The sequence below is a fragment of the Lissotriton helveticus genome, chromosome 5_1, assembly GCF_964261635.1.
Source record: "Lissotriton helveticus chromosome 5_1, aLisHel1.1, whole genome shotgun sequence".
Taxonomy (NCBI): Eukaryota; Metazoa; Chordata; class Amphibia; order Caudata; family Salamandridae; genus Lissotriton; species Lissotriton helveticus.
The window spans coordinates 1,864,884,066-1,864,906,036 of record NC_136065.1 but is presented as its reverse complement, the minus strand read 5'-3'; the positions used below and the strand labels follow the sequence as shown (position 1 = coordinate 1,864,906,036).

At 45.2% G+C, this 21,971-nt stretch overlaps 1 protein-coding gene across 1 annotated transcript in view; it reads left to right on the top strand.

Moving 5' to 3' along the window:
• Window positions 1-21,971, top strand: part of TMEM106A (transmembrane protein 106A) — a 332,818-nt gene that overhangs the window by 197,815 nt on the left and 113,032 nt on the right. The window contains exon 5 of the mRNA XM_078645301.1: window positions 1,552-1,692. Coding sequence (XP_078501427.1) covers window positions 1,552-1,692 — 141 coding nt within the window. The remainder of the gene's footprint in view (window positions 1-1,551; window positions 1,693-21,971) is intronic.

The following is a 21,971-nucleotide window of genomic DNA, read 5'->3' as shown; positions in this document are numbered from 1 at the left end:
GCCAAGATGTAACTGTACCACTATTTAAATGGAGGTTGCTAAGTGCAATTATTCTAGTTCTTACGGCCTTTGGCCACATCCTTACACTGCTTTGGATCTCTTGCCAACACAATTTGGAGACTTTAACCAACCTCATCCTCCTCCAACAATGTGTTAAAGTATCTTAGAGGCCGCCATGTTCCAAGAGTTCAGATTGCACGCTATCCTTATGGCCTGAACCATAGTGCCTTTGGGGAGTGATAGAAGTCTTTTAAGCATTACCCCTTCCAGTCTATCCCATTCATAGGTTGGATCAAGGAAGAAAACCTCTCCCCCATACAGGCTTGGCGGAGGTATCTTTCCAGCATAAGCCTTTAATAATGGGATATAAGATAGTCATAGCAGGGTACACAATAGCTTGTGTATGTGATTATTTGTCTCTCTTCCCTTTTTCTTTGATGGACAACTAAACCATTGTATTGACTATGTTTCGACACCGATGGCTGAAAAATATCACCTTTAATTTGGAACCACTTTGCATCACTTTTGTGAATTATTATGTGAAATTATTGTGCTTTTGAAAGTGCCTGTCTGAGAATGTTTAGTATTGCAATATTTCTCATGCAGCTAATGTGCTTCTAGTTATAATTTGAGTAAACGGCCTTTAAAACTCTAACCCTATTCAGTTTGTGACTTGTCTTCCAATCACATTATTGGTAGAAAGTGACCAGCAGCCCTGAGGCCATGAGCTCCTTTCCTTTAGTGAGCTAGTAAACCATCTCTGATATGAACAGTTATGAACAGTTTTTTTGTCATCAGACCATGTGGGATTTAATTCAAAACACTTCTACCGTACACAAGGAACACATAATGTCACAAGTGAGACCAGCAACCCACTTCTTTTTTACGTTTCTGCAATGTCTGGGACAGTAAGTACGTTTTAGAAAGTGACACATAATTTTAAAAAACACATATTTACACTTGCCTTTTGTCTGTTCTGTGATATCACAGAATTGTTTTGGGCGTTTGAATAGTCCAAAAAGCAAACTATAAACTACACTTAGATGCATATTCTGTTTCCCTAACTTGGAGTTGAAGTGAGGCTTCAGTCTTAAATTCATTTCAGTAGACTGCTTTCATCAATAAACTTGAGGGGCAGGTTCATGTATTACCCAATGTGAGCCACTAGGAATTATATCGTAAAGTTCCTATTCAAGATGGAGTTGTGCCGATAGAAGCATTTTAAGAGTATTTTCATACCATTCATGAACTGAGGGAAAATAAAAGGGGGTATTCTTTTATTTTTAGAAATCAGAGTTTCAGAGTTTTTCTCTAGTGGGATTGTATTTATTTATTTTTTAAACTTGTAAAGCGCGCAAATGCCCAGAGGCCTCTCGGCGCTATTTTACATTTGTTTGTAGTGTAATTGAATGAACTTCATATTGCAGAGCTGTGAAGGTTGTCACTGACTCTTCTGAATATAATAAAGTCTGGTAAATGATTACTTCTTGCTCTACAGATTCTTATTGCTTGAATGCATTTAATATCATCTAAACCTGTTTTTCTTTGCAGCATATTGTGAACGTAACCAACAAAAATTATTATGGACTTAGTGTCACTCAGCTTGATGTAGAAGTTATACTTGTAACTGTTGTCATAGGAAAAGTCACTGTTAAGAATATAACGCGCATTGTTCCACTGGGAAGTACTCAGGTAAGCTCTACATTTTTTTAATATTCTTTTATGTTACTTCACTCGATTCTTTGTGAACTTAATTTGGTTACCCTTGTTAACTCATTCTGGGCACACTACGCATCTTCCTGGGATTTTGTTTTTGACTATGGTCATAATGGCCTATTGTTATGTTTTGTAGCTAAAGGCTGATCTGTTGAAAGTAGTCTTTTATGGTAGTTTGTGTTGGTTCAGTTGGATGATAATGTTGTGTCCTATCATATTAGAGATGTTTGTTGTGTAGTTTGTGTATGAGTGAATTTTTTTAAATAGTATGTTGGTGTTCCAGCACTGTTAAGTGACTGCATCACATTTATGCTACATTAGGGTAACCCACATTAAGTAAGAGAGACTCCATACATGCTGTTGTACTAAATGCAACAAAGGTTAGCACTGTCTGTGAGAGCATCCTGGTTTTTGAGTTTAAGCATCCAATGCTATGAGTAGCCAATGGTGAACAGATTTTTTAGTTGCGTTGTTGTAAATATTTGTGGTGTCTTTGCGGAGGTTAATAGCATAATAAATAATCGCATATTCATATTCCAGTTCAAAAATGTTTCTTTATTTTGCAAAGATGTATTCTTCCTATTAAAAGAAGTCCTTCAAGTTCAATATTTGCTTCACAAAATCAGTGCGGACACAGGTTACACGTGTTTTTAAGGACCTTCCTCTATTTCACTGCTGCGTAATAAACAGTCATATAATTTTCTTAAGCTCCAAGTAAAAGCTTATACTAAACAAAAGGTAAAGATCATATGACAAATTAAACAGAGCTACATTATTCCTCTATAGTCCTAATCCTAATTGGGATCTTGTGCATTAAAACTAATATGCAATATGCCAGCTGTAGTGGGCTCTACCGGCCATTAACCCCTCCTATGTTCATGACGAGCTCGTCATGAGCCACGGTTCTTGTGTGCTCATGACGAGCTGAGCTCGTCATGACCGTTAGAACGCTCAGGTGCGGGGCTAATTCCCCTCCTGTGCTGAGCGTTCTAAAGAACGGGTGTGGTCATGACGAGCTCAGCTCGTCATGAGCACATGAGAAACGTGGCTCATGACGAGCTCAGCTCGTCATGAGCACCGGGGCGCTGTGCTCGCCACCCGGCACAGCGGGGGGGAATCTGCCCCGCAGCCAAGGGGTTAAAGCACAGCTCCAGCGTTAAAAGCCTCAGCTGAAAGACTTCTCCCCATTCAGAAAAGGCCTGGCCCTGGGGGATGGGGCCCCCAGGGCTGAAATTGGCCCAGGGAACGGGGGCCACATGCCTCCCCCTACTCTATTGAGATGGAAAAAAAGGTTTATAAAAAGAGACGGACCAGTAAGTCACTGGAAGCACTGCCCCCTTTCACCACCACTCTGCAGACGCGCCTCCTGGTTCACAACTATTTGGGGGATGAAGTCCCCTTGGATGCTCCGGGTCCTTAAGGGGGGCCAATAAGCCCTTCTGTTACCTTTAGTAAGTCCCACACAGTGGGATTGCTGAGAGCCCTTTGGAGGCCACAACCCCTTTCCCTATCACTCTGCAAACGTGCCTCCGGGTACATTATTGGTTGGGGAATGAAGTCCTGTTGGATACTGAGGGTTCTTGGAGGCTAAGAAGCCCTCCTGTTACCTCCAGTAAATCCAAACCAGCGGGATTCCTGAGAGTTGGTTGGAGGCTCTGCTACCTTTCTCCACCACTCTGAAAACGCAACTACAAGTTAAAAAAATGTAACTTAACTGGAAAAAAACATAGGTTACACGGACGTTAGAGGTTCGGAAATAGAATTTGATACAGGGACGTTATAGTTGCACTCTGATTTCACTCGTACAAAACCATAGAAATTCAGCAGTTCGTTACCTGAGCTAACTATAATTTACGCCCCTGCAGTGCACTGCTTATGACCTTACATATTACATCACTTGTGACCTGGTCAGTGGCATCACTGATGACATCTCACATGACAGTGTTGCCCTATGGACTGCCATTATACGAATGCAAAAGCAGCGTCTGCACCTCTAAGGGCCCAAAGACCACCAATATCCCATCATGCTCAGCCGGTCGTAGTTGCTTTAGTTCTTTTTTCCAGCTTCCGGTGACCAGCTCTTGGAGCACTGAGCTCAGGCTTTTTTTTTTTGTTCAACTGATCCATTCGATTAATTTAATCTGCCCCTGTGTTTTTCTGTCAGGATTATTTTGTCATTTGTCAAATAAAATGGCATTGTTTTTTGACAAGTGTCCTGTTTGCGGAAGAAAGAAGGACCAGGTCAGACCCTCATGATGTCTACATCATCATCTGCCTTCCTGAGAGCCATGTTCCTGACTGTAGTTCACATTGCAGGAAGTTTTCCAGACGAACCTTGAGGGAAAGGTAGAAGATTCGCCTCCATGTTACAGAGGAGCGCTGCAGGCAGTGAGTGCAGTCAGAACGTGGGACTTCCAGAGAGCGAGGAGAAGGAAAGTCCTCTTCCGGGGCTCTTTCACCTTCCTCTGAGGACTCCAGGTGTGGGAGATCCAAAAAGAGAAGCACAGTCCAAAAACAACATTGTTCTAGGTCGATGTCGAGAGTATCTACGTCGAAACACAGTAATATACCTATAAGTTCACCGTTGAGGGCTAGGCCAAAGTCAAAGAGGAGCCGAGGCTCGTTGTCGAGACACAGAAAGTCATCTTCAAAGGAGACTACGACGTTGAGGAGTGTGTCGACGTCGAAGGATAGGAGAAGGTCGAAGTCAAGAAGTAGGTTGATGTCAAGACTTGGGAGAAAGTCAACCTCGAGTAGTCAGTCGACATTCAAGACCATCCAGATCTGCAAAAAAGGCCAAAAAATGAAGACAAAGATGTCTACCATCATCCCTGAACGCTGAGTATTCCAGGGTATACCCACATTTGTCGCCTATAGTTCTGCCAGACTCTCCTACTCCTCCGTCTCCCATCTTCTCCACTGCCTCCACTTCCAGCACCTTCTCTGGTACCTCTTCCATTTACAGCACCAATACCTCTTCCACAACCTGTGGAAGCTCCTCCGCTTAGGTCTTTACCTTTTCTGCGAAAATCGAGTTCCAGATCTCACCATCGTTCGCACCACTACAGGCATCGCCACAGGTCTTGGCGTTCCTTATCTTTGCCATTCTCCAGACGCTCACAATTTTATTACTTTTCTTAAGCCACATAATGCAGCCATAAGAACACTAGGGGTACCTGTTTTCCCAATTTATTTATTTATTTATTTATGTTTGGCATTTGTACAGCGCTCTGTTACCCGTAGTTGTCCTGGCGCTAAGTGTTGCTCCTGAAAAAGAGGCAGGTAAGGGAATCAGATGGTAAAATTTGAAGAGCAAAAGCTTCAGCTTTTGGAATGCTTAAAAAAATGTATTACATTTCTAGGGTCATGTTGTATAGACTCCAGGAAACGTAGGCTAAATTGGTTTAAGCAGTTTTGTGGGCCTGCTATACTCTTTGCAGTCCCCCCACAACATTTAAGAAAATATACTGGTGTTGCCCCCTGACCAGATTGGAGCACCACCATGAATGAGAATATATTTAAATTTGTACACGAAGGCCATTATGGGGCGCTCCTTCCCAGTCCAGTGAAAATTAAATGAATGGCTCCAGCCTCTCATTTAATCTTCATTTTTGATAATGTTGTTTTAGTGGTTCTCCCACTCCACATGGGACAACCACAGCTTTTGTTTTGTTGGGGACCACAGGGGGATCTCCGCTGCCCCTGCAGGGACCCATTATGGGTGCTGGCGGGAGCCAGACACTTTTTTGTGTATGGCCCTGTGCCCACTGAGGCACCCACATCTTTAAAATAATTTGGGGGACTGCGGGGGAACCCCACGGCACCTGTGAAATCTCCAGCCAGCTCCCTTTTTGGGTGCTGGCGGGAGCTAGCGGCAAATATGCTCCTGCCATGTGGTAGCAGATTTTCACTCTGCTCCTGCAGCGAGGACTTAAAAAAGAAAAGGTCAGATCTACGGTGCCACCATAAAGACAATAGTGTTTCATCCATATGAATTGCAGATCACACACTATGCTTAGATCGCCATCTGGTGTTGGGGCTGGATGTTTGGAGTTTGTTATTGTCTTGGAACAAGTCTTTGGAAGTCACAAGATAGGCGACTCCTCCTGTGGACAATAGTGCGCATGGGCATAGACTCCATCTACAGATTGTTGTTTTCCGCCATCAGGCTCGGACGTGCTCAACGCGTTCCAGTTCGGTGTCGTTACCGATCTACCTTTCGACGCGCAATCCTTTAACCTTTCTTCGGTATTTTCTTTGATCGCATTTCCCATTCGATGCACATCTCTACAAACTTAAACTCTTCAGTTCAGATCGTCGACGCAGCCCTTTGGCTCATGGAAAGGACTCCTTTTACAAAGTGTCCTCAATGTGGATCCAAGTTTCCACACGCCGATCTTCATGAGGGGTGTAACCTCTGCCTTTCACCTGAGCATAAGGCCAAAGACTGTCCAGCGTGTGCCTCTTTCTGCTCCAAGAGAACCATACTAGATCGTCCAGCTCGAAGAAGCATGGTTCGATCATCAACATCCATACCGGACGATATCTTCCTAGAAGGCATCAATGTACCGGAGCAGGAGCACATCAAAGAGGGCACCTTTAGCACCTCCGAAGTCGAAGAATCTGACGTTGAAGACATCACTCCAGGGCAGCGGGTTGTAAGTACTGACGTCGACCCCATCCCCCCCCATCCATCCATACAAAGGCTTCGGTAACACCTTCACCTTTGGGCCTAGGCACACACCGGTATAAAACTTCCCATGCACCACCTTCGGGCCCGGCAAAGAAGTCAACATATAAGCCTTTAGGTCACTCTGGATCGAGCCAGCCTACCGTCTGTGCCAAAACCCCATCCTCTGCACCGACAACAAAAGACAAAATGAAACAAAAACCGTTGTCTTCCTCTGCACCGAAGCCTGGTTCCACATCGGCGCACTCGGCACCGAAATCCACAGCCACTGAACCTTCAGATCCAAAAAAATCATCGGAACCAAGGAAACCACCAGTTCCGAAAACCACTACCAATGAACCTTCGGATCCAAAAAATCATCGGAACCAAACAAACAACCGGTTCCAAGACCAGACCCCAAGCAAACCTTCGGAATCCAAGAAAACTCCTGGGTAGAAAAGAAATACAAGTCTGACCCAACTGACCCTGTTTACATTAAAGGCCAGCTTCCCTTAGATTCTCAAACGCCAGGAAAAGGGCTAACTCTCAGACGTCAGGCGATGCTTCACCGCCTGATTAAGAGTCAAAACTCCTGGATGCATCTGGTAAAAGAACAGCATCACAAGCAGCCAGCATGTGAAGAATTACCAACACACATGCCTTACTGGCTAGGTACGATAGGGCACACTATGACAAACTAGAGACCCTACTACAACACTTTCCAGAACAATATAAAACAAGGGTCAATGATCTCATCCAGGAAGGTAAACTAATAACCAATACCTCCATTCGATGTGCTCTAGATGCGGCAGACACAGCCTCCCGAGCTATTAATACAAGTGTTCTCTTATGCAGGCATGACTGGCTACGGATTTCAGGGTTCAAACCTGAGGTTCAGACTACCATATTAAACCAACCCTTTAACCAGGAACATCTATTTGGGCCTACTGTAGATTCATCTTGAGAGAAGATGAAAATACAGATACTGCCAAATCAAGGGAACTTTGCACTCGCAAGCTCCCAGAAGTTCCTTTTGTCGCTCCTGTTATAGGGGCACCTCTAGAGGGTTTAACACAGATAACTCATCCACCTACTATAAGAGTCCCCCACAGACATCCTTTACCAGAGGTTACTACAGAGGAGGCTACAGGGGCAATAATAATAACAAAGATAGAGGCAAAACTACCAATACTTGCACTGCCTCCACCTCCAAACAATGACTTCCTGCTGCGCCCCCGGACCATTCTACTCCGGTCTGGGGAAGATTGATACAGTTACTACCTGTCTGGAACACCATTACCACAGACAGGTGGGTGAGACAAATCATCCAATCCGGTTATTGCGTGGAGCTCACCTCAACTCCCCCAAACATACCACCCAAACAGCGTCCAATGTCAACAGAGCATTTAACGCTTCTAAAACAAGAAGTGTTTTCCCTCCTACAAAAACATGCAATAGAACCAGTTCCTCTGCACCATCAAAACACAGGGGTTTACTCCCTGTATTTTCTGATACCAACGAAGGATGGAACCCTGAGACCAATCTTGGACCTCAGGCCATTAAACCTAAACATACAATCAGACCATTTTCATATGGTCACTCTTCAACAAGTCCTTCCTCTACTCCTCTAGTCCTTCCTTGCCACTTTAGATCTCAAGGACGCCAACTTTGACATTCCCATATACCCTGTTCACAGGAAATATCTTCGACTTGTAGTGGACGGTCAGCATTACCAGTTCAAGGTTCTCCCATTCGGAGTCACCACAGCACCCAAAGTATTCCAAAATGTCTAGCAGTGGTAGCAGCCCAATTAAGAAGACAACAAATTCACGTCTTCCCATACTTGAACGACTGGCTCATAAAAGCCAAGTCGCATACCCAGTGTGTAAATCACACACACACCACAATCCAACTACTTCACGACTTAGGGTTTATAATAAACCTCCAAAAGTCTCACCTCCAACCGTCCCGCATCCAACAATAGCTAGGTGCCACAATAGACACCTCAAAAGGCCTTGCATATCCCAATCCAGCCAGGATAGTAAGTATGCAAGCCTTTATATCAAAATTCCAACTGCAGCACTCACTTCCAGCTTGAGTGTTTATGGAACTAATAGGGATGATGGCCTCTTGCATATTCATAGTACCTCATGCAAGACTCCAGATTTGCCCCTTACAGGAATGCTTAGCATGTCAGTGGTACCAAGCTCAAGGTCATCTAACAGATCTGGTGTTGGTGGACGGCGGGACACATCGCTCTCTGCAGTGGTGAAAAACCCAAAACCTTTCCAAAGAGCGACCGTTCCTAGAGCCGGTTCCACAAATCATGTTGACAGCAGACTCATCGCTCACCGGCTGGGAAGCTCATCTACTACATCACACCATACAGGGCAAATGGACACCTCTGCCAAAGCTACTCCATATCAATCATTTGGAGCTAATAGCAATCTTTCTGGCATTAAAATAATTCCAGAAACACATATCGGGCAAAGCTGCCTAAGTCCGGACGGACAATATAAGAGCGATGTATTATCTACAAAAACAAGGGGGGACGCACTCTCTGCAGCTCTCTCAACTAGCACAGAGCATAGGGAGATGGGCTATTCCTCAAAACATATTACTTTTAGTCCAACATCTTCCAGGAATACAAAATCAGATGGCAGATTTGTTAAGTCGTCAGACACATCAGATTCACGAGTGGGAACTTCATCCACAAGACCTTCAACCGTTTTTCCAACTGTGGGGCATCCAGAGATGGATCTCTTCGCCACACATTCAAACACAAAATGCTCAAGCTTTGCCACCAGATATCCACACACAATTGTCCAAAGGCAATGCAATATGGATTAATTAGTCAGGCAGATTTGTGTACGCTCTTCCGCCTCTCCCACTCATTCCAATAGTGGTAGGCAAGCTGCAACAACAGTCCCTAACACTGATCCTAGTTGCTCCAACCGGGGCCAGACAGCCATGGTACACAACATTTCTGGAACTATCAGTAGTCCCGCACCAAAAACTACATCTCTCCCTTACAACTCTTAAAACAGAACCATGGAGAGATCAGACACCCAGATCCAGCACAGCTCAACCTAGCGATCTGGCTCCTAAAGTCCTAGAATTTGGTTACCTCAGTCTTCCACCTGATTGTATGAACGTTATCAAGGAGGCTAGGCGTCTCACCACTAGAGCCTGCAGCCAAGTGGAAAATATTTATGATATACTGTACCAATAAAACAATCAATCCTCTAGATTCATCCATTCAACACATCATATGTTACCTGCTGCATCTTCAAAGATGTAATCTAGCATACACATCAATCAGATTACATCTCGCTGCCATAGCAGCCTACCTGCAAAATAGACAACATTTGTCATTATTCAGGGTACCTGCCATTAAAGCATTTATGGAAGGCCTCAAAAGAATATTTCCTCCCAGGGTACCACCCTCTCCGGTGTGGAATCTAAACATCATCCTTACTAGGGTAATGGGGCCTCCATTTGAACCTCTACATAAATCTGAGCTACAATTTCTTACATGGAAAGTCGCTTTCCTGGTGGCTATCACATCTCTCAGAAGAGTCAGTGAGCTACAGGCACTAACTATTCAAGAACCATTTTTACAACTCCACCTTAACAAAGTGGTTCTCCGAACAAATCCCAAATTCCTTCCTAAAGTTATTACTCCCTTCCATCTTAACCAATCTGTAGAGTTGCCAGTCTTCTTCTCGCAACCACAAACAGTAGCAGAAATAGCTCTTCATACACTAGACGTCAAAAGAGCACTTCTTTACTATATTGACAGAACAAAACCTTTTCGCAAAACAAAACAGCCTTTTGTTTCATTTTCACCACCACATAAAGGCAATCCCATATCAAAGTCAGGAATTGCAAGGTGGATTGTCAAATGTATACAAATTTGCTATCAGAAAGCAAAACATACACTTTGTATTCCCCTGAAGCCCATTCTACCCGCAAAATAGGGGCATCCATGGCATTTTTAGGGAGCATTCCCTTAGATGATATCTGCAAAGCAGCTACATGGTCTACACCGCACACATTCACAAAACACTATTGTGTAGATGTGCAAGCAAAACAACAGGCTAGTGTTGTCCAGGCTGTACTCAAAACACTATTTCAGACTACTGCAACAGATACTGGTGGTCGCCGTTAGGGGACAGTACTGCTGTGCAATCTATGCATAGTGTGACATCTGCAGCTCATTTGCCACAAACGGAAAATGCTACTTACCAGTATGCATCTGTTCTTGGCATGTAGAGCTGCAGATTCACACACGCCCACCCACCTCCCCGGCTACCTTTATCTGTTCCAGTATTATCTTAATTAGATACAACATACATGGACATCTTTCTGTTTTTCACAAAACTCCGTCATTTCCCTAGTTGGTGAAAAAACAATCTGAAGATAGAGTTGATGCCCATGCGCACTATTGTCCACAGGTGGAGTCACCTATCTCGTGACTTCCAAAGACTTGTTCCAAGACAATAACAAACTGCAAACATCCGAGCCCAACACCAAATGGCGATCTATGGATAGTGTGTGAATCTGCAGCTCTACATACCAAGAACAGGTACATACTGGTAAGTAGCATTTTCCTTTTGGTCCCAGGGGCCCCCCACCACTTCTCATACCTGCCCCACCCACTCACCCTTATCCTGCCCCTATATATAGGTGGCAGCCAGTCAGATATGATCTTGAGATCTGTCAGAACCGCGGATCCTCTGGGGCACGAAATATACATACATTTTGACCCTTACTTTCTCCAAAACTAATTTATACCAAAGCATGCTTTCTGGACCAAGATCTAGTTTTCTACCAGCCGTTTTGGCTATACCAGTTTTCAATTATTTTATATTCACGGCCTCTATGGATGATACATAGTTTCTGCTCTCCTGGACATCCCCCAAGAGCTGAGACTGCGTGCCTTCTTGTATATTATATCTACCCGCTTTCATTTTTATCCCACATGTAGCTTGGATTTTGGACTTCGTGGTCCTACTGTATAATGTATCCCTATCTTTCCCAATTTGATCCCTCCCATCCTTACGCTTTGTATTCCTCCCCCTCAACCCTGTAAAGCGCTCTGATACCCTCACGGGTCTGGTTCGCGCTCCATAAAACTATAAAATAAATAAGTTCGAGGCATGTGGGCTGCAAAATTCATATCTATTGCATAGATCGCCGCCTAGTGTTGGGTCCGGATGATTGCACATTGTTGTCCTGGAAGAGTCTTCGAAGTATCACGAGATAGGTGGCTCCTCCCCTGGACTACAGTGCGCATGGGCATCGACTCCATCCCCAGATTGTTTTTTTCCGCCATTGGGTTCGGATGTGATTTCGACGTCTCCTAGTCGGAATCGAATAAAACTACTTCTAAGGCCAAAAGGCATTTGTTACCTCGTCTGTATTGTTCGCGTTCGGTCTCGTGCTTCATCCGACTCTAGGAGTCGGTCTTCTGCGGAGTCGAGTAACTCTTCGGACATCGAGGCCCTGTCGTCGCAGCAAGACCCTGACGAAACTACGATAGAACGGAGTCCGTTCAAGTTCTGCCCCGTGTGTGGTTCGAAGTACCCACACATAGAAGTGCATCCAGTCTGTAACAAATGCCTCTCGCCGGAACACGACGAGGCCAGCTGTATGGCCTGTTCGAAGTTCAGGTCGAAGAAGACGATCAAGATTCAGCGCGCGGCGCGCCTTGAGGCCCGGCGAACCGCTCCGGCACCAGACGACATCTTCGACGACTCCGAGGCAGAAGGCCCAAGCCATCGTCTGCAGATTTCACCACCATCGACGGAGGTCGAGGCAGATTCCGGAGAACCCGTTGAGGGCCAGGACCTGGAATACGTCGAGGAGGTAGGGGACGACGAAGAAGTTTATGGGGCCGCGGAAGATAGCTCGGAGGAAGAGCTATGCCCCGAAGGTTACATGACTCAGGCTCAGGTCACGGGATCGCCACTCGGCCTTACCCACGACCCTGCACCGCAATCCCCGGCCCCGCCTTCTGGCCCGGCCACGGACACATCAGCGGAGCCGCCATTGCGCATATCGAAACCGAAACTTTCGGATTCGACCACAACAAAGATGGCCGACGTACCATCGAAACAGAAGAAGCCTGCTACGTCATCGGCTCCGTCGCCTTCAGTGGCTCCGAAACCGAAGAAGGCTGTCGAGCCGGCACCGCTACATACGGTGGCCAAGGAGCCGACCTCAAAGAAGGTCGTCGACCACGTGTCGAGCACGGTTGCTCCACCAAAGTCCACAAAGACTGTCGAACAACCATCGGACGCGACTGCGCCGCCGACAGGCAAACTCCCGGTCGAAGCGCAGTCGACGAAGGGCCCCGAGCCGAAGTCCGGAGGCCCTACGCAACGGCACAAAGAAGCCGGTCCAAAACCAACGGCATCGGCGCATAAGCCTAGGAAGGAGGCCCGAACCATTGGGGTCGAAGATGCGTCGGAGGCTCCAGTACGCACAGACACCTCGTCGACGCTAAGGTCCTCCGATGGTGACGGGCATGGGTCATCGGTAACTAAACCCTCCGCTTCCTTCACGAAGCAAGTCACCGACTCCCTCAAACGGATTCGGGAGAAGACTTTGCCGTCGACGACTCACACGCCGTCAGCCACAAAATTGGTGGACGCACAGAAGAAAACTGCCACGCAAATCCTCTACACTCTGCCGCCGAGGGTGGCACCGAAGGCCTTTGCACCCCGGTCGGTGTCAAAGGACACAGAGGCCTCACAACACTCGATGCTAGGTGGCCATTTGAGTCGACATCAAGCTTCAGAAGAACAATCTGAACATTATATCGACGCCGATACGGGAAAATTGACACTCTATAAGCGAAAGATTACTTCCCAGCCATTGGAATCATATGTCATCCCTCTGAAGAAAAAAAGGCCAGCACAGGACCTTCCTGCCCTTGTTGAACATATTCACCCTCAACCCAGGAGGAGCCCATCACCCTCTCCCAATGCTTCAGGGGGAGATGACGATGACCAGGATGACCAGTACAATTTCCCAGATAACAATGACCCTGATGAGCAACAGGACTCATGGGTGGACACTGGTGACCAGGGAGGCCAACAAGTGGTACAGGACCCCCAGGTTTATGGTGTACGGACATCCCCAACTGAGGATTCAGCGGCATTCAATGCCTTGATTGAACGGGCGGCTGCAAATCATAATGTGGACATGCATGCCGACCCGGTGGAAGAAGATTTTTTGTTTGACACTTTCTCTGCCGCAGAAAAAACTGTTAAGACGCTTCCAATGCTAAAAGGTGTCCTCAAACATGCACCGGAAATCTTTAAGGAACCAACCAGGGCGAGAGTGGTGAACCCACGTATTGAAAAGAAATACAGACCGGCACCTGGAGACCCAGCATATATTCGGGGACAGTTGCCTCTAGACTCTTTGGTGGTCGCGAATGCCAGCTAACGGGCGAACTCCCAGACGACGGGTGAAGCTCCTCCCCCAGACAAAGAGTCGAAAGTGCTAGAGGCGTCTGGTAAAAGGGTGGCTGCACAGGCAGCCAATATCTGGCGCATATCGAACACACAAGCACTGTTGGCACGATATGATAGGGCGCATTACGACACCCTAGAGCAGCTCCTTCAACACCTTCCAGATGAGTTTAAAGAGGCAGCTGAGATGCTGATACAGGAGGGCAAGCTCATTTCAAACGCTGCAATTAAGTGTGCGCTTGATGTTGCAGATACGGCGGCTAGAGCAATTAACACTAGCGTGATGTTGAGGCGTCAAGCATGGCTTCGCATATCAGGGTTTAAACTTGACATTCAAACAACAATACTCAACCAACCCGTTAATCCCGACAGACTGTTTGGCCCGGACGTTGACACCACCCTAGAGAAGATTAAAAAAGACAATGAGACAGCTAAATCCATGGGGGCGCTTCAGTCTCAGCAATTCAGGGGGAGCACTTTTCGTCGCTCAAGTACCCGTGGTGTTACCAGAGGACACTTGGCACAGCAGACGCATTTCACCAAAGGTGGCGTGCAGTCCTCGTACCCCAAGCAGGGTAGAGGGGGTTACAGAGGAAACAGCGCCAAAGGCAGGGGCAGAGGCAACAACAACAACTCCCGTTCCTCTGCCGCCAACAAACAGTGACTCTCTGTCACTGCCCCCCGACCATCCAACACCTGTCGGGGGGAGACTCCAGCAGTTCCTGTCAGTCTGGACGTCCATCACCACAGACAGGTGGGTGAGAAAACTTATCCAATACGGTTACTGTTTGGAGTTGACATCCACTCCACCCAACATTCCCCCAAGACAACGTCCTATGTCGGAAGAGCACTTGCACTTATTGCAGCAGGAAGTTCTTGTGATGCTACAAAAAGGCGCAATAGAGCTCGTACCAGTGGAGGAGGAAGGAACAGGGGTCTATTCCCTGTACTTCCTCATCCCGAAAAAGGACGGATCCCTCAGACCCATTCTGGATCTACACCCCCTCAACCTGTATATCCTATCAGAACATTTTCATATGCTAACACTGCAGCAAATGCTTCCCCTGCTAAACCAAGGGGACTTCCTAGCAACCTTGGACCTCAAGGATGCTTATTTCCACATACCACTCCACCCCTCCCACAGAAAATACCTCAGGTTCACCATCAAAAACAGGCATTATCAGTTCAAAGTCCTTCCCTTCGGAGTGACCACTGCCCCCAGAGTGTTCACCAAGTGTCTGGCGACAGTAGCGGCGCACCTCAGGAGACAAAATATACATGTCTACCCTTACCTAGCCGACTGGCTGGTTCAAGCAAAGTCGGAACAACAGTGCGCCGCACACATGTCCCACACTATTCACCTCCTTCACAGTCTGGGGTTCTCACTGAACTACCCAAAGTCGCACCTTCAGCCTTCTCACGTGCGGCAGTATCTGGGTGCGACAATAAATACTCTGACTGCTACAGCTCAGCCAAACCAAGCGAGGATCGACAGCATTCAGTCGCTCATCCAAAGGTTCAGACCGCAACACTCCCTACCAGCGAGAGTGTTCATGCAGTTGATAGGCATGATGGCCTCCTGCATCTTCATAGTCCCGCACGCAAGGCTGCATATGCGTCCGCTCCAAGAATGCTTGGCACATCAGTGGACTCAGGCTCAAGGACAGTTGAAAGACCTAGTGTTGGTGACCGGTCGGGCATACAACTCTCTGCATTGGTGTACTCCACACAACCTTTGCAAGGGCCGACCGTTCCAAGAGCCTGTGCCACAGATTATCCTCACGACGGACGCATCTCTCCAGGGGTGGGGAGCTCATGTGCTCCACTACACGGTGCAGGGACTGTGGTCAACGCAGCAACAAAAGATGCACATCAACTACCTGGAGTTGATGGCGATCTTCATGGCGCTCAAGTCCTTCAAAGTACATCTGTGCAACAAGGTTGTGTTGATCCGGACGGACAACATGACAGCCATGTACTACATCCAGAAGCAGGGAGGGACACACTCTCCACAGCTGTCTCATCTGGCTCAGAGCATGTGGAAGTGGGCCATTCAAAGGAACATCTTCCTCATGGCGGAACACCTCCCAGGCAAGGACAATCAGATGGCGGATCTGCTCAGCAGGTACAGCCATCAAATGCACGAGTGGGAGATACATCCATCAGTACTCCACCCGTACTTCCAGCAGTGGGGTCATCCGGAGATAGACCTGTTTGCCACAAGTGAAAACACAAAATGCCAAAGCTTTGCCGCCAGGTTCCCTCACCCACAATCGCAGGGCAATGCGATACGGATGAACTGGTCAGGCAGATTTGCGTACGCTTTTCCCCCAGCGCCTCTCATTCCGCTGGTGGCAAGAAAGCTAAAGCAACACTCGATGACGCTCATCCTGGTTGCTCCAACGTGGGCACGCCAACCATGGTACACCACGTTTCTGGAACTTTCCGTGGTACCGCATCAAAGACTGCATCTCACTCCCAGGCTATTGACGCAGAACCATGGCGACATTCAGCATCCAGATCCGCAACAGCTCAATCTGGCGATCTGGCTCCTGAGGTCTTAGAATTTGGCTATCTCAACCTGCCTCCTGAATGCATGGACATCATCAGAGAGGCAAGGAAGCCCACTACCCGAGCTTGCTATGCCGCAAAGTGGAAGCGGTTTGTCACTTACTGTACAGAACATCACATTGACCCGCTTGATGCATCCATTCCTAACATCATCTGCTATTTGTTACATCTTTACAAATGCAATCTAGCTTACGCTTCCATTCGGATACACTTATCCGCCATAGCGGCTTATCTCCAGAACAGGCAGCATCTCTCCGTTTTCAGGGTGCCTGCCATTAAAGCCTTCCTGGAGGGACTGAAAAGAGTCATTCCTCCCAGAACACCACCAGCTCCTGTGTGGAACCTCAATGTGGTCCTCACTAGACTGATGGGCCCACCTTTTGAGCCGCTACATTCATGCGAGATTCAGTTCCTGACATGGAAAGTGGCCTTCCTCATTGCTATTACATCTCTCAGGCGTGTTAGTGAGCTGCAAGCGCTCACTATACAAGAGCCATTCATACAAATTCATTCAAACAGGGTAGTGCTTCGCACTAACCCCAAGTTCCTTCAGAAGGTGGTGTCACAGTTTCATGTCAACCAAACTATTGAACTGCCCGCATTCTTTCAGAACCCACAAACAGTGGCGGAAAGAATGCTCCATACGTTGGACGTAAAAAGGGCACTCATGTACTACATTGACAGAACACAACAATTTAGAAAGACACAGCAACTTTTTGTTGCCTTCTCAGCCCAGCACAAAGGCAACCCTATTTCCAAGGCAGGAATAGCCAGATGGATCGTTAAGTGCATTCAGATTTGTTATCAAAAAGCTAAACGTACTTTAACGGTCCCCCCAAGAGCGCACTCCACACGCAAGTTGGGGGCCTCCATGGCTTTCCTGGGGAACATTCCTTCGGAAGACATTTGTAGAGCAGCCACGTGGTCTACATCACACACGTTTACAAAACATTACTGTGTTGATGTGCATTCCAAGCAGCAGGCAGCTGTAGGTCAGGCTGTTCTCAAAACACTTTTTCAGACTTCTGCAGCTGGCACGGGCAGCCGCCGTTGATGGAGGGACTGCTATGTATTCTATGCAATAGATATGAATTTAGCAGCCCACATGCCTCGAACTGAATATGCTACTTACCAGTATGCATCTGTTCTTGGCATGTAGGGCTGCTAACATTCATATCGCCCACCCTCCTCCCCGGTGCCCGTAGCGGCTGCAGATCCTTCTTGCATTCAATCATTAGCATGGACATCATTTACACTATTTCACTCCATCTCTGCCACAATGGCTAAAAACAATCTGGGGATGGAGTCGATGCCCATGCGCACTGTAGTCCAGGGGAGGAGCCACCTATCTCGTGATACTTCGAAGACTCTTCTAGGACAACAATGTGCAATCATCCGGACCCAACACTAGGCGGCGATCTATGCAATAGATATGAATGTTAGCAGCCCTACATGCCAAGAACAGATGCATACTGGTAAGTAGCATATTCAATATAATGCATGGGGAAAAAGTGTTGTGGGAAAACCCCCAAATTTCAGCCCCATCTAGATGGATCGTCCCGAAACTTTCCAGGAAGGAGCTAGGGTGGATGAGACTTTTTTTTGTGGACTGTTCATGACGATTCGCCAAACAGCACCAAAGTTATTAGCAAAACAAAAAATCTATTTCTTAAGAAAACGTGGTCCTAACTATAGCTACCCAAAGGTGACCTTCACCGGGTGATAAAAATATAGATTTTCTTTTCATACAAGTGGTATATTAAAAGTTTTCTGGGATCCAAGCATGCAGGTGTAATTTTTTCCATGTTTATGCTTTCTGTGAGGATCCCTACAGTGCAAAAGCAGGATTACAGAAAGGAACATTTTCTTTCTTTCATACATCCATTGGAAAATTGCCTACATGTTTTAGCCTTTATAATAGCCCAGACAGGTCTCCGGCTTTCTTCAGGGCTAAACTAATTCCTGCCTGATTGCAATAAAGTTCATGCAATTTAGCCGAGCATAAGACTTTCATACCGTTTTTATCCACGTATTTAAATGATCTGTGATGTGTTTTAAAAAATATTACCTTATAACTATAGTAAACATTTTACTTTGACAATAGGCGTTAACTTCACACCCGTTGATGAACACAGCAACAACACACTCCATGATAGCCCCAATAAAATTGGAGTACCGAGCACACACATATCAACTATATACATATCTGTACACACTTACCTACCAGCGTCCATACATTTGTATATAATGATATAAAAATAATGAACTCCAACTGAGTGTCACAACTTACCCTGTTGAGGGCTTTTTCTACTTCATAGTCCAGGAGGAGGTCTGGCGCTTCCCTGTAGTGACACAAATTTGAGAGTTAGATTTTTATATGAGTGGACACAACTAGCATGAGTCTGATGCGGGTATAAATAGCTCAATAGGGCAAGTTGACAAAGTAAGTTACCAAGTACCTCCAAGAGTAACCCTCATCTGATTTTTACTGGGCCACTTTTAAGGATAAGTGAGTGAATGTTGAAGCCTGTATTTGTCCGTATTCTATAGGAACTGCACTGTGAAAGAACCTGCTACTGTAAGATATGCATAAACAATATAACCATCTTGAATACAGAACATTTCTCATGGCCGATTTTCTCCTTTCATGTATGATAATGAGATACCATGTTTAATTATATGTTTAAAAGGCAAGCCATGGTAAATCGCTATTGATGTGAGTTATGTCCTGTATGCTTTTTTATTTATTTATTTATTTATTTTTAAATCCTCATTTTGCGATTATATGGATAAGGAGGTTTCGGGAGTCTGATGATCTTTCGTTTTTTCCTTTGCCTTCACTGCCCCATCGTTTTCAGATGTTTTTTGGGGAGTATCCCTTTCGATGTTATGATCCATCAGTTTATCTCCTCTTGCCCTTTATCGTTTTCAATAATTCCATGGTTTAGTGGGGGAGCTAGCCAATTTGGCTACTCGGCAGTGATGATTCCTGCCTAGAATTATTGTCATCGCCTTAATCATTGGATTTTATTTGTCCATATCCCAATAGGAGTTAATGAATTATTTGAAAGTGCTGTTCCCAAATTTCCCAGAAGTTTATCCTCTTCGAGTATTTCCCTTTTCTATCAAGATTATTGATTTTTATTATATAGTTTAGCCAGTTTGCATGACTTGGTGAAACTGGTTTAACCCAGTTAATGCAGATTTCTCTCCGCGCTAGCAGTATCAGGACGAAAAGTAAACTTTCCTGTTTTTTACTTAGTTTATTTATACCACCGTCTATATTATTATATATCCCAAAAATAATAAGAGAAGTACTTACAGTTATGTGGGTTCCCAATACCATATTCAGCGTCTTACCAATCTTAAGCCAATAGTTGGTTATTGCGGGACATTTTTGGAACATATGAATGTCATCCGCTTTAGCTTCTCCACACTTAGGGCAGGACTTGACGTTGGTTCCTTTAAATTTGGACAATCTTTTTGGGGTCCAATACGCTTGATGGATTGTATACAGGTGGTTCCTCTTTAGTGAGGCTGATGTTATACAGGACCAACATTTTTCCATAGAGTTTTGCCATACGAGTTGTAGGTCCAGTTCCTGGTCAGGTATATCTTTCCTCCAAGTTTTTTCCGGAACCAGAAATTCTTCCTCTCCGGACTCAATGAGTGCCCAGTACCATTTTGATATTTCTTTCCTTATTGGTGTTATTTTTATCATTTCACTTTCTAAGTTCTCGTTACCATTGTTTTTCTCTTGTGAAGATTTAGCCCAGTTAATTAGTTGGTAATATTTAAACTTTGACATCTTGCCATCTGTAAGTTCATATAGCAAATCCCACGAGATTTTCTCTTTTTCATTCAACAATTGGCCCCATTTTTCTATTCCTGCTGTTTTGAGTGGTACCGCTAACGAGTCTTTTAAACATTCCGGTGTCCCTGGGGAATCCCATATTGGCGCTTTTGTACTATAGTATGATATATTTACTATGCTTCTGATTTGGAACCAAAGTCTAGCCGCATTGTGTAAAATCTTTAGTTATTTTTTTTTTAAATTTTGGATGGCCAAACTTGAAAAGGAAATGGTCTGCTCTTTCAGTCATATTTTGCAGGAAACTTGGGTAATATTGGTACTTCCTCAGTAGTGGTCTAAAGTTCTTAAATTGAAATGACCTATAGTACTCAAATATATCCGGGCTAGCAATTCCGCCTTGGTCTTTCCTCCTCCTAAGCTTACTCCAGGCTATTCTCGTTCCTTTTGATGCCCAGATAAATCTAGCTATTTCGCCCTGGATCTTCTTTAAGGGTTCTTTTTTAAAATCCAATGGTATTGTATTAAAAAGGTAAGTGAACTTTGGAATAATGGTCATTTTTATTAACTTGGATCTTCCCAAAAAAGTTAGTGGCAGTCCCGTCCATGTTTTAAGAAGTCTTCTCATTTCTTTGGCGATTATCATCAGGTTTAATTGCGTGACTTTCTCGATTTCTTTTACCAAAGTGATTCCTAGATATGTTATTTTATCCCTACTATATGGTGTATTTGGATTGATGTTCCAGCTCATTGCCTCAGTTTTTCCTTTATTTGTCAGGTAACCTGAGACTTTACCAAAGTTGTTCATCGTGTCTTCCAATGCTTGGTAGGCATTTTCATAGTTAGTAGTAAATACCATTAGGTCGTCCGCATATAGTGCTACTTTCTTTGACCAATTTTGATGTTTAAAAGGAAGAATTAGTGGGTGATTTCTAATCAGAGAGGCCAGAGTTTCGATGTAAAGATTAAAAAGTAGCGGCGACAACGGACAACCTTACCTTGTACCACGTTGTATCTCGATGTTGCTAGTCAGACTCCCATTAACTATTATTTTAGTCCTTGGATTCTTGTATACTTCCTTTACTATATGGGCAACTCGTTCCCCCAGGTTATATTTTCCAATGATTTCATTTAGAAAGGCCCAGTTAACTCTATCGAACGCTTTGGCAGCATCGTAGGTTATTATAGTCGGGGGAAGTTTTTCGCAGGTGGCTACATCTATTGCTGCAAATAGCTCATGAATGGTCTCATGGATTTGCCGCCCTTTTATGAAACCCTTTTGGTCTAAATTAATCAGTCTTGGCATTACAATCTTTTTGCTATGACTTGCATGAAGATTTTGTAGTCACAGTTAAGTAACGATATTGGTCTGTATGACTCACACAGTTTTGGATTTTTTCCAGGTTTTAGGATAATGCTAATTGTCGCATCATTCCAGGTATCAGGGATTTTCTCATGGTCCAGATATACAATATTCATTAAATCTGTTAATTTGTCAACTAGGGATTCTTTTAACGCTATATAAAACTCATTTGGGAGAGCATCAGGGCCAGCGGCTTTTCCTCTTTTTAGGCTGCTTATAGCTGCTCTAACTTCCTCAGGCGTAATCTCGTGATTTAATTCTATCCTTTCCTCTTCTGTTAGTTTTGGAAGAGAGATAGCCTCAAGATAATTCTTGATTTGTTCTTTAGTTGGATTTATGTCTTCTTTGTATATACCC